The following is a 14,095-nucleotide window of genomic DNA, read 5'->3' on the forward strand; positions in this document are numbered from 1 at the left end:
GACATGAGAACATCCCACCGAGCATGTTCATGCTCTGGCTTTCCATGTGCAGATGCCTGGTCCTCCCAGACTGTACTAGACCTGGTACACGAAGGAAACCAGCAGACTCACCTCTTCTCTTATACATGACTGACTTGTCAATGTGTGAACGGTAGATTGGTCTTTTGGTTTTCCAAGAATATCTGCATAGGGCAGGAAAGAAGAAACAGAATGAGAGGCAAATGCCCAGACACACTTCAGAGATGGAATCAGGACCTGAAGCTCAGTGGCTCTGGGCACTTGTTTGCATTCTCTCGGTGCTTCCATGTTCCCAGTGACAGCCAGCCAGCTGCACTCTCCTCGTAGGAGTCCAGTTCCCTTTAGGAGAACTGTACAGAATACAGTATGACTGTTTCCATCACCACACACTCCCTTGCTGTTTACTCTCACTGCTGTTTCTCCTGTCTTCGCCCCAAATGCTCATCACCAAAGACTGTCCTTAGAAATCTGATTTCTCTTTCTTTCTTTCTTTCTTTTTTTTTTTTTTTGTTTTGTTTTTTGAGACAGGGTTTCTCTGTATTGTTTTGGAGCCTGTCCTGAAACTTGCTCTGTAGACCAGGCTGGCCTCAAACTCAGAGATCCACCTGCCTCTGCCTCCCAAGTGCTGGAATTAAAGGCGTGTACCATCATTGCCTGGCAGGTAGAAATCTGATTCAAAAATGCATATGAAATAGACAGTGAGTGTCGGTCTCTCTGGCACACGGTGCCTGGAAATCTACCCTCTTCCTGGTGAGGAGGAGGAGGAAAGGTCCAGATTCTAGCATGATAGACCTAAGAACATCCCTGTGCTCAGGCAACCTGATCTTGTCTAGGGAAGGCCAGCCACTGCAGAGGGGTGCTGGGCTGAGCTGGTCCACAGGGTCCCCCCACCCTAGGACATAGGCCAAGTGCTATCTAGCATTCCTGCAGGTGACTGGTGACCAGAAATGAATAGTGACATAACTATTTCTGGTCCAGGAAGTTAGGAAACTGCCCAGCAGAGGCTGCTGGTGTGGGACAGGACAATGATGTGCTTCTCAGCTTATGCCCATCCCTCTAGTGCTTCCTAAAGTAGGAGACTTCCAGAAACCGCATAAAAAATTCACCTCGATTCAAGCCACTAAAATATAGAGACACCAAGACATCAGACAAGGACACTGAGATCAGAGGGCTGGTTTGCTTCTGCAAGCATCCAGCAGCCCGAGTGACCACGGACACACAGTAAGCATTCAACTTAAGTGTTCGTTAATAATGGAATAGATGAATAAGTGAGCCAACAAACACAGTTAGCATCTGTACCATTTCCTACTCTTACAGGGTTGTTACAAGAGTAATTTGCATCATATTTGTGTGGCCTGGAGTGCTGGTTGTACACATCTTTAATCCCAGTGTTCAGAATGCAGAGGTGAGGTGAGTTCAAGCTAGCTAGGACTGCATGGTGAGACCCTGTCTCAAAAAAAAAAAAAAAAAAAAGAAAGAAAGAAAGAAAAAAGTGATGTGCATGTTGCTATGCACTGCTAGGAATGGTGGTACAGGCCTGTAATCTCAATACTCAAGAGGTAGAAGAACCAGGAGTTCAAGGCTAGCCTGAGCTACATGATGAATTTGGTCCAATCAGGGTTACATGAGATTCTATTTTAATAACAAGAAAAAAAGAACATCAAATTACACTGCACAAACCCTATGCAGTCACTAGATGTGGCAAATCTAGTGCCTGTCTCAGAGGTACTTATTAAACACCCAGAACTTTCTAGAAAAGACACTAAGGAGCAGGAAGCCAGAAACATAAATGTCTCCATTTGCCTGTAAAACTTAACAATTGGCAATCTCCCCTCAATGTTAAGGGTTAGTTAAGAAAATATATTTACACATAGACTGTTTAGTAGTGTTAGGATTAAGTAACAAATATTACTTTACCCAATTTAAAGAACTGAGATTTTTCTCAAAGATTAAAAAATCTTTAACCCAAGCATTCAGGAGGCTGAGGCAGGTGGATTTCTGAGTTTGAGGCCATCCTGGCTACAAAGCCAGTTCTAGGACAGCCAGAGCTACACCGAGAAACCCTGTCTTGAAACAAACAAACAAACAAACAACAATAAAGCATCAGTGAGGTGGTCATTTAGCTCTACTGTGAGGTTGTGATTCTCTAAGATGGCTTTTTAAATTGTCACTTATTTTCTTAAGTGATAAGTGTAACAAGTACCCTAGAGGGTCATGTCCCCAGGAACACCCACTCTAAACTGTCCTAAGGAGTTGGGTCTAGACAGGTGTTTCTTGTGCACTGATAATGAAGGCCTACTCAAGTGGCCACCACCATAATCAAGGAGGCATTACTACCACCCCAGGCCACAAGCCCCCAAATGGGACAGGGACTGAAGATCACAAAGTTCCAAATGTTTGGGCACCTTCTGAAATGAAGTCTTCTCCAGACATCTGCCCTCCTCTGCCTGCTTCTCCCATTCCCCCAAGGTTCCCAAACAGACACACCACCAAGAACTTGGGTTCTAGTTAGACCCTATCTACATGCTTCCCTCACCTTTACATAGTTTGTTTCACTGTTTGAAAAAAAAAAAAAAGGATCAAGGTATAATTTACATATAATGAAACTCCTTTCAGGGCACTTCCAATTAGCATTCACACACAGCTGTGTAATCACCACTGTGACTCATACAAGTCCCTTTGTAGTCGATCCTTCCCACACCCTTGATCTTGGACAGCCACCATCTTTACCCTGTAAGTGTGGCCATTTTGAGAATTTGATATAAACAGACTCATAAGGGTGTGCAGCCAATGGGTCCTCTGTTTAGTGTCTAAGACTCACTGCTGGCTGGCTCAGAGGCTTTGGTTTGTATTCTCAGTGAGCTATGTGGCATAGACATGCTAGTTACTCTGTCTCATAATTAGCTAAGTCACAACAAACATTTCTATATAAACTTCTGTGGGAGCATAAATTTTCATTTCACTTGGACTTTTCAAAGTAGCTGTACCATTTTATACTCCTGTGCTTGGCATGCGCAATTGTAGTTTGAAAGTGGACCCCTTTCTCATTACAGTAGGCATCTTTGCTTGTGTATCCTGTACATCTTCAGTTTTTTCATTTGAAAAATTGAGTTGTTTTCCTATTTTTATGAATTCTTTATATTTTGTAGATAAGCATCCTTAATCATATATGTGATCTTCAACTACGCTCTTTGCCATCCTCCCCCACAGGGTCTTACTATATAACCCTGGCTGTCCTGGAACTCACTCTGTAGACCAGGCTGGCCTTGAACTCAGAGATCTGCCTGCCTCTGCCTTTTGAGTGCTGGGATTAAAGGCCTGCACCACTATGCCCAGATTTCAATTGCTTTCTCTAAGTCTAGGTTTTGTTTTCTCTTAAGCACCTTTGGAGAAATTTTCCCCTCTACAGTCCAGTTCACCAATTTTTTTTTATGGATTATGCTTTTGATGTTGTACCTAAGAAATTTTTGCCTAACCCAATAGACCAGCTAGTCTTTTCTTTCCCTCTCATCTTCCCTCCCTCTCTTCTTCCTTTGTTTGCACATACACGCGTGTGTGTGTGTGTGTGTGTGTGTGTGTGTGTGTGTGTGTGTGTGTGTGTGTGTAGGCCAATGGTCAACCTCAGGAGCCGTTTCTCGGTTTTTTTTTTTTTTTTTTTGAGACAGGGTCTCTCACAGGGACCTGGGGCTTGCTGATTAGGCTAGACTGGCCAGCCAGCAAGCCCGAAGGGTCCCCCTGTCTGTTTCCCCAGTGCTGGGATTCCAGGTGTGTACTCACCACACCTAGCCTTTTACATAGGCACTGGGGATTGAACTGATGTCCTAATGCTTGCTGGCTGTGCCATCTCCCCCAGCCCAACAATGAGTTCTACATGTGCCTTTAAATTTTCATCCAGGTTTTTCTCAACCCTGTGGTAAGTTGGCAGCTATTAAAGCAGCCTAATAAGCTGGTTTTTCATGATCTCATTCGAAGTACCATGATTAACTTCAGACAATGTGTTAATGACCATCTGACAGCCCAAAAGATGATGCCTAGACCAACAGGGAGGCCTGGGTTCCATCCCAAGTAATAAACAAACAAACAAACAAACAAATAAATAATCCATACTGCAGTGTCAGAATCAGTTGCACATCTCAAAGTACTGGCATTTAGCTATATTAGGGGAATATTTTGCAGCTAAAAGGAGTAAGTCTATTTATAAAAATCCATTTTCCGGGCTGGAGAGATGGCTCAGAGGTTAAGAGCACTGACTGCTCTTCCAGAGGTCCTAAGTTCAATTCCCAACAACCACATGGTGGCTCACAACCATCGTTATGAGATCTGGTGCCCTCTTCTGGTGTGCCGATATACATGGAAGCAGAATGTTGTATACATAATAAATAAATAAATAAATAAATAAATAAATAAATAAAATCTTTAAAAAAAAATCCATTTTCCAGGGAGACACTAAGCCCTCAGGAAGAGGTTGTCTGCGGATCGCATACCAAAGCCGCCCTCTACACAGTGTGTGATAGTGCTAATACACACAGGCAGTGGCCACCTCCACTAATTGATGTCAGTCACTGCCCCCTGAGGTTGGACACACAGTCCCTGGACATGCTGACCATCTGTCTCCTACGACAACCCATTTTCACATAAATTTATATTTTCTGCCTTCCTCTAAAAACAAAACAAAAACCCAAACTAACTAGAATGTATAGAACAAATATTTCTGAAGAAAGGTCACATGCTTCCAAGCACACACTGACAAGTGCAAAGTTGGGGACACACAGCAGGTTGAGGCAGAGGTTAGGGACACACAGTAGGTGAGGCAGAGGCAGGGGACACACAGTAGGTGAGGCAGAGGCAGGGGATACACAGTAGGTGAGGCAGAGGTTGGGGACACACAGTAGGTGAGGCAGAGGCAGGGGACACACAGTAGGTGAGGCAGAGGTTGGGGACACACAGTAGGTGAGGCAGAGGCAGGGGACACACAATAGGTGAGGCAGAGGTTGGGGACACACAGTAGGTGAGGCAGAGGTTGGGGACACACAGTAGGTGAGGCAGAGGTTGGGGACACACAGTAGGTGAGGCAGAGGCAGGGGACACACAGTAGGTGAGGCAGAGGCAGGGGATACACAATAGGTGAGGCAGAGGTTGGGGACACACAGTAGGTGAGGCAGAGGTTGGGGACACACAGTAGGTGAGGCAGAGGTTGGGGACACACAGTAGGTGAGGCAGAGGCAGGGGACACACAGTAGGTGAGGCAGAGGTTGGGGACACACAGTAGGTGAGGCAGAGGCAGGGGACACACAATAGGTGAGGCAGAGGTTGGGGACACACAGTAGGTGAGGCAGAGGTTGGGGACACACAGTAGGTGAGGCAGAGGTTGGGGACACACAGTAGGTGAGGCAGAGGCAGGGGACACACAGTAGGTGAGGCAGAGGCAGGGGATACACAATAGGTGAGGCAGAGGCAGGGGACACACAGTAGGTGAGGCAGAGGTTGGGGACACACAGCAGGTGAGGCAGAGGTTGGGGACACACAGCAGGTGAGGCAGAGGTTGGGGACACACAGCAGGTGAGGCAGAGGTGGAGACATACTTGGCTCTTGCTTCCTCCCATTTTTGTCTTTTCTCATCAAAAGTTTTCTTCATAACTTGGTACCATTTTCTGAAATCAAACTGTGGCTCATCTGAAACAAATGAAATCCATGCTTAGCAGGGTTATCTGTCCATTAAAACAACACATTATCACATCTGAGTTTATTCCTAAATAGAACATGACAGCTCCTGGCAGCAGAGCCACAGTCTCCACACTGGCACTCCATGCCACCTGTCACTCTCCCGTAAGTTGCGACCTATATGGTGGCCCCACAATACTATCCTGAACTATCTTTTTACACTTTTCTCCTAGGCTTTAAAGGCTTTCTGCTGCTTCCTGGAGAAGGCTGCTACACAACCAGACCCCACACCCAGCACTCTCGGCCTAGTTCCTGGTAGTATTCCATACCCCTGTCAACTGTGTTGAGAAGCACATGATTGATAAATATGGGATGTGGTGCTATGGTGGATAAATCCAGACTTCATTCTCCTCAGGTCTATTTCTATTCTTCCTATTCCTAATTCACAGAGTCTGACTGCTGGAGTGTGTTTGAGACATAGGCTAGAGAGACAACCTACTCAGACATTGCAAGTGTAAACAGGACAAATGTTATCCTCTAGTCAGAATGGCGTCTTTAATATCTGATTACAAATCTTTCCAACCAGCCAACATCACCAAACAACACAGTCTTGTAGGCCATACAGCTAGAGGAGAGGAACTGGAAGGGCAGAGGACAATGAAGTTAAATAAGTCAACTCTAGTTCTTGATCTCCAATCACCTCATTAGAGAGGGGCGAAGGGGACAAAGCCAAAGTTTCTCTGACCCCCAATGTCTTCGTGAGAGAGGGATGAAGGGGATGGAGGAACAGTACACAGGGCAGTGGAGAGCATGGAACACAATCCTTGTGCTGTCAATGGGAGACTCCCTGTGAAGTCTACAAGGGTGACAAGTCAAAGTGTTCTCTGAGCCATGACCACATAACTGATCATCACCTCTCTCAGTGAAGGAACAGAAGACATCTAGTTCAACCCTATGCACATGTTCCTATAAGCACTGGACAGGAAAAAGTGTTTCACTTCACATATATTATAGAAAATGTATGAACTGAGAATATTAAACCCAAACTCCTAAAACTAATGAACAAAAATCTTACTACAAACAGGAACTGTACCTGAATTTAAGAACTCATGTAGACACAAAACTGCACTGAGTTATTCGTGGGCTAGTAACTCTGTTCTGCATCAAAGACAAACTTTTTAAGAAGCAAATACAAACTGAACACAGTAGCACTGGACTGCAATCCAGTTATTTGGGCGACTGAAGAGGAGGATCACAAGCCAAGTACTAAGGGACACACATCAACATGGGCAATTTATAGAGACCTTGTCAAAAAGTATGGAAGAGAGATGGCCAAGCCATGCATGAAGCCCTCCATTCAATCCATAGTAGATATCTGCCTACTAACTGCCTGCACAGTGCATGCCAGGCAATCATCTAAGAGTTTATAAACACTGGCAGGCCATTAGTTATAATTCCATGTGCTAAATATGCAGTGGAAGTCTGCACAGCAGCAAGGAGGGGAGGGTGATCGGCTCCGGCTGGAGTGAAGTGAGTGGGTGTGGGAGCAGGCAGACGAGTGCCTGCTCACAGGAGAATGAAGAGGCACTTGCTGAGTCTGAAGGGCTGTGGAGATATGAAGAAAAGAGCACTTCATGTGGAGGGGCCATCACAGGCAGTCCTGGGAACCAAGCTGCTGCAGAAGCTCATGGTTTAGATGGCTAGCTAGTGAGCAGCGAACAAGAATGAACAGATACAATGGTTAGCTCTACAGATGGACAAGACAGCACAAGGCACAGTTTGTACACATATGGACATGCACGTGTGACTGTCCTTTGTTTTCCTCCACACTGAATACCTTTTAGCCCATCATTCACAACCACTTTGAATTTGACTGATAGAAAATCCATGTACCTTCTCTGTGTTCTTCATTATACGCTTCAGCGAGACTAGAGTAGGACCTGGAGGTGACAACACACAAGGCAACTTCTTTAGATGACATGTGTCTGGACATGTAAATTTTATTTTATTGTGGTTTCCTGAGACAGGATCTCACTGTAGCTCCAGCTGAGCTAGAACTCTCTTTGTAGACCAGACAGGCTGGCCTTGAATTCACAGAGATCTGTGTGCCTCTGTCTGCCGAGTATTGGGATTAAAGGTGTGGCCACCACACCCAACTTGGACAGCTAATTTTGAATTCTGAGGAGAAAGTACAAAAGCTGGAGAGGCAATCACTATCCTGGAAGAAGACACCAAAAGTCTTCATTCCTTGTGACTTTTAAGAAGATAACATCACAAACCTTTATGATCTAAAAGAATCTCTGAGAGATTGGGTGCTAGGAGCCTAAGGGCATCCTGATATGGTACCAAATTCTTCTTTACAATGTATGGTGTTTCATTTTATTTATTTATTTGCTTGTTTGTTTGTTTATTTATTTATTAGTTTTTTGAGACAGGGTTTCTCTGTATAGCTTTGGAGCCTGTCCTGGAACTAGCTCTTGTAGACTAGGCTGGTCTCAAACTCACAGAGATCCACCTGCCTCTGCCTCCTGAGTGCTGGGATTAAAGGCGTGTGCCACTAGTGCCCAGCCAATGTATGATGTTTTAAAAATCAGAAAAATGTGGGGTGATGAGAAATGCTGCTAGCTCAAAAACAGGCATGATCAGGTAGCCTGAGTACTCTCTAGAAGTCCCCGTGGCTCAGCATATCAGACTCCACATCCTGCTGAGGAAACACAGGATTCCCAAAATCTGAGTGACCAGCAAAAGCAACGTTACTTCCCATTGTTTAAAAAAAAATGTAGTCGGTGTCATAAAGAGCCATCCGCCATTGACTTACCATTCTAATTTGTCATCCAGCAAAAAGAGCAGTTTCAACACAACCACGATGACAGCCACAGCCTGCACATCATATTTAACTGTCCTTTTCTTTTTAGCTATAGGATCAAACGTCAGAAAATCCACTTCTCCGATTCCAGTCATCTTTACCACTTGGCAGGTTAAACTGTGCATTTCTTCTGTTGAAAAACAAAATACTAATAATACTAAAACATAAAAATAATACTAAAAGATGAGGCCAGTGTAGAAATAGTAATGAGTGAATCTTGGCAAGTCTACTTGATGTCCTAAAACATTTAAGTGTGGGACACATTTGGGTATAATACAAACAGCTACACATCGGCTTTGTGCTGACCCATACATGTCCCTCGACTGTGTCTCTACAGCAAGGCATGATTACGTGTGTGTGTGTGTGTGCGTGTGCGTGTGCGTGTGCGTGTGCGTGTGCGTGTGTGTGTGTGTGTATGTGTGTGTGTGTGTGTGTGTGTGAGATGAACCTCCAGGAAGCATATGGCTGCCAGGTGCCATGCCTGGCGAGCCCTGGAGGCTCAGCAAGCTCCCAGCTAGATGCTCTGCTTTCTCAAAGAAACTATGCATACAGCATGGACTGAGTCTACAGCATAAAGGCGGAGGCATGTGAGACTTAAACCTGGAACCCCAGGACCCCCAATCAGTAGCCACATGAATAGAGTGGCATAGCCTCAGCTTCCTCACCTTTTTGGGTTTTGTTTTGTTTTTAAAGGACAGGGTTTGCTGTGTAGCTTAGCTTTGCCTTAGATTTGTGATTGGGCACAGGTATGAACCACTGTACCTAGCCATAGCCTCCTCATTTGTTAAGTGGGTTGTGAGAGAATAAAGTGAGATTAAACATGATTATACAGATGAATATTCTTATAAATTCTAAGTTATTAAGCAAATTCCTCACTAACCTACACTTAACAGGTGTACCATAGCCTCTTCTAACTGAAGTAAGATAGGCTTTGAGGAGAAGCACATAGGAGCTCACACGGAATCAACATGGATCTTCAGGCCTACTGCTATCACTCCCTCCATGGAGCAGACGCAGAGGGTTGCTAGACATGAACATGACATGAACGAACCTGCCTAGAGTGCTCCCTTGGGTCAGCACTGACTGATGCCCTCCATCATGGACCATCCCTAGCTCCCTTGGATCAGCGCTGACTGATGCCCTCTATCATGGACCGTCCCTAGCTCCCTTGTGAGCTGGGCTCCCTTCTGCTCACCCCAGTTAAGGTGTAACAATCAGCTCAGACCCCTGATCAAGAACCCTTTAAAACTGTCAGTTCCCAGCCCCATCATCGCTCACATTTCCCCAGAGTCTATGCTGTCACCTGACTCGTTTTGCACAGCCCTTTGGTCCCCTCACCCCAACAGTTCTTTTCCCCATGTCTCTTGGCTAATTTTCGTGTCACAGGCTGTGGCTATACCAATCACTTCTAAGAGCACCTGAGTAACACCAGCAGGCTTTCCCAGTCAGTCGTGTCTTGATGCTAAGGCGGCTCCCCCAAGATGTCCTACATGGATGGATGGTTTGTGATCTGAACCCCATCACACAGGGCTTGCCACATTATAATCTGAACTGCTTTCCCTCGACTGCTATACTAGGAACTCGACATAGCCATCTACAATAAAGCAGGAGAGGGGAAATGAATTGTGATAACTTGGCAATAGTCACTTTGAGGCTAAGCATAGTGACTGACAACTATAGTTCCATCACTCAGGAGGCAGAAGTAGAAGGATCTTTGTGAGTTCCAGACCAATCTGGTCTACATAGGCCAAGGCTACAAAGACAGGCCCTGTCTCAACCCTCCTGCACCCCCCACAAAAAATCCAACCAAACAGACAATAAAAGTCCAAGACTTTTTGTATTTGTAGTCTGGTATGAAATCAGGGCTGTTTTGAGTCACAGGCTGCATCAGGGTTGCCTGGCACATGTTCTGCATGAGGTGGCTCAGACTCTCATCACACTCCTCACTGTCCTCAGGAGCTCACTGGGCTGTCCATACTGTTCTCTGTGGCTTTGGGGACTGGAACTTGTGAACGTTGCCTCCAGGTCCCTTGCTAGCTCAGTCCAGCCTTGAGCTCTGGCTCTCCCACCACTCAAGGGCTAACATCACTTTGGCCGGCATTTTTGTTCTGAATTAGAATTTTTTATATAGTACTAATGCTCTCAGGCCAGTGGAGCGTGGCTTTTTCCATGCTGGCCATCGATAGCCCACATTGAGATACTTACTGCTCTGCCTGCACTTAATCAAGCTGCCACAGGTGCCACCCGAGTTCTCTAGGCATGCGCCAAACAGAGCTGTTTCTGAGGAGTGTCCTTTAACATGATGCATGGTCTGAATCGTTTTAAGAGCACATTTGCATTAAGTCCTTGTTACTACGATTCTCTCAAGAGGCTTGATTCTCTCAAGAGGCTTGCGTGGACTGCAGTGGAAAGAAAGGCCCTCGGCTCTGCTTTACATGACTGAGGTAAAGCCCCACCCCTCCCTGCACAGTCAGCTCACCAGGGAGGTTGAGCTCCAGTAAGTACTTCATGCACAAGATGTTGGGATGAAGGTAGCAGTCTTCAGTTACGTCTGGAAAACGAGGTAAATCTAAAAATATGGCAACTTCAATCATGTTTTTATAGATGTCTTCATAGTCAGGCCAAGACTGAAATTTAAAAAAAAAAAAACATAATCAAGATAGTAATGCTTGCAACATAAATTCTTACAAAATATTTTCTTTGAGCAGTGGTGGTGAATGCCTTTAATCCCAGAACTTGGGAGGTAGGAGCAGGCAGATCTCCGGGTTCTAGGCCAGTCTTGTCTACACAGTAAGTTCTAGGACTGTCAGAGCTATAGAGAAACTCGGTTTCAAAACAAAACAAGTATTTTCTAAAAATTATTCTAAAGGTATTTTCTGACGTAAAATTAATTTATGGGGGAGGAGGGCAGCTAAAGAGATGGCTTAACAGTTAAGAGCATTAGCTGCTCTTGAGGAAGAACAAAGATCAGTTCCCAGCACCTTGGTCAGATGACTCACAGTCACTTGAAGCTCCAGCTCCAGGAGAGCCAACACCCTCTTCTGGCCTCCATGGGTACCTGTATGCTCGTGTGCATATGCATACACATACACACAAATAAATAAATCTTTTTTAAAAAGTAGCATGTGGGCCGGTAAGATGCTCAGTGGATACAAGTGCTTGCTATCAAGCCTGAAGAACTGAGTTCAACCCCTTGGACCCACATGGTGTAGGGAGAGAACTAGCTTTGACAAGTTGTCCTCTGAGGTCTATACAGACCACATAACATGTGCACTGGCACACCTGTACCTCCTCCAACAAGACAAGCAAATAAACAAACACAATAAAGGAATTATGTATTTATTAGATGGGGCATGGTAGTGAACAACTTTAACCTCAGCACTTGGAAAACAGATGAAAACAAATCTCTTAAGTTCAAGGCCAGCTTTGTCTACATAGTGAGGTCCAGGCCAGCCAAGGCTACAAAGTGAGACCCAGTCACACACAAAAGTATTATACATTCATTAAATAAAATTTAGAATATGGAGAAAAATATGAAAGGTAAATACTCTTACTATTCACATTTGCAATTTTAAACAATGGTGACACTAAGCTAAAATGTCACACAGTTATGCTTGACTCATAGAATTCACCCTGCCTTGCTCATGATGAGTGAAATCATGACTTCTTGCTTTCAATAGGAAGAAAATAAAGCTGAAACTCAGCTGAGGCACAATGGGAGAGATACAAGTCAGCAGCATTAGTAAGGCCATAGGTTCAATTCCATGCACTCAATCAATCAATCAATCAATCAATCAATCAACTCCTGTCACAGCGTTGTCATAACTGCTCTAACACACAATTGTCCTCTCCCCTGTTCTCCTGTGCTTTCCCACTCATCCACAAATCACACAGACAGGAGCAACCCACCCAGCTCAACTTCATACTATTGCCCTCCACACATAGGCATGTACAGCCTTTTTTTGAATGTTTAGAAGTCTGGAGTCTTCTACAGAACACATTCTGCCCCCCCTTTTTTTTCTCTTATCATTTCTCCACACGAAGCTTCTGAACACACCTAGTGATATAGACAAGTGTTTCATAGGATTTCAGGAAACCTGAAGTTTTCGTTACAGTGGGGGCTCTGCTAAAGCTGTTCTTGACAGAAATGTTACAAGCCTATTGAGATGCACACATTAGACACTGTTTAACAACACGTTTATAGGAGCCCAAGCGGGAAATGACATGAATGTCTGTCTGGTTGGAACAGATGAGTAGATCTTGGTATCTCTCAATGCAACATAAATCAGCAATAAAATGCACACTCTACATACAACGATGATGCCAGATGTAAGAGAAGGGCTCAGCTTGTAAAAAGGATAGGGCTCACCAGTCTGGGACCCAGTCTTGTGCAGTTACATCAGGACAGCTGTGATTCCATAGAGGGCTGGCTCATGAGGGAGGAACCAGGGAGGGATGCTGGAGGCTGAAGGCACAACTGCTCAGGTTGTGAAAACCCATTGTGCTATACACATTTATGACACGTGTGTCTCCCAGATGTCGGTTCACTTCAGTAAAAATGAAAATGGGGGAGGAGGCAAGAATTCCCCTGCCCATCAGCTTCAGGGGAAAGTCTAAAGACAGCAGCATAGGGAACCCACAAAATCCCCAGTGGGAAGGTGCCTGGCCTCCTACCCAGCACTTCCCCAAGCAGGCACTCCAGTGATTCCTCTTTTTTTTTGAGGGGGGTGTGTGTGCATGTTCTCCCACTGAGCTAACCCTCCAGCTCCAGTCGTTCTACTTTTAGTGGACTATTAAATACTTCTCTCTTGGTAACAGAGACAGATGCTCCCCACTTTGAGATCATATTTTGTGAAATGGAGTTGTTTAGAAGCCCTGCCATTGAGTCTCTTCTTCCCACTTACTATATGTGTGAATGTGCTTGGGAGCCAACTGAAGGACTTAGGATTTCTTTATAAAATTTCATGTTGTTAGATTCAGCTCCTCAACAGATGTAAAGGACGGGGCGATGCTTTGTTGAGGGCTCAGGAGCAGGTGCACAGGAAGCAGTTCTGAGCTGACTTCTAGACTTCTTATCTATGCTGATTTCACTTTTCGTGCACTACAGCCATCTCTGTATTGTACTTATTTTAATGTGATTTCAATATCTAGGCTCAATAATTTTACCAGGAGCAAAAAACCTTCTAGTCCATGCTATGTTGTCAACATGTGATTAATCTGCATCTGGGGAATACAAAGTGAACTGCTATCAATTCAAAGTGGTAATGTGTTCTTTTAAATCTTTTTAACGTTGAAATAAAGTAATTCTACTTATATGCTAAAATACTACTAATGGCATTCTCATTTGCCAGTTTTAAAGAAAATAAACACAATTTCCCACCAGTCTTTCATAGGAAAGACTGTTTCCTTAAAAAAAAAAAAAATTGATTTAGAACTCTGTTTCTCTCTGTAGAAAGTCTGGAGTATTTCTGAAGTTAAGACAATTTTAGCATCACTGACAGGATTTACAGCAGCCCTAATCCTTTTCAATATGGCAAGGAGGAGACGTAA

General features: G+C 44.5%; 1 protein-coding gene across 3 annotated transcripts in view; it reads right to left on the reverse strand.

Annotated features, from left to right (window-relative positions):
• Positions 1-14,095, reverse strand: part of Taf1b (TATA-box binding protein associated factor, RNA polymerase I subunit B) — a 62,221-nt gene that overhangs the window by 2,438 nt on the left and 45,688 nt on the right. For 2 of the 3 annotated variants that reach the window (XM_027424691.2, XM_027424689.2), the window contains exons 9-13: positions 11,025-11,172; positions 8,498-8,675; positions 7,573-7,619; positions 5,601-5,691; positions 112-182 (exon numbers count right to left, since the gene is read on the reverse strand). In XM_027424691.2, coding sequence (XP_027280492.1) covers positions 112-182; positions 5,601-5,691; positions 7,573-7,619; positions 8,498-8,675; positions 11,025-11,172 — 535 coding nt within the window. The remainder of the gene's footprint in view (positions 1-111; positions 183-5,600; positions 5,692-7,572; positions 7,620-8,497; positions 8,676-11,024; positions 11,173-14,095) is intronic. The other variant, XM_027424690.2, reaches the window with a different exon arrangement.

The sequence above is a fragment of the Cricetulus griseus genome, chromosome 7 (assembly GCF_003668045.3).
Source record: "Cricetulus griseus strain 17A/GY chromosome 7, alternate assembly CriGri-PICRH-1.0, whole genome shotgun sequence".
Classification (NCBI taxonomy): Eukaryota; Metazoa; Chordata; class Mammalia; order Rodentia; family Cricetidae; genus Cricetulus; species Cricetulus griseus.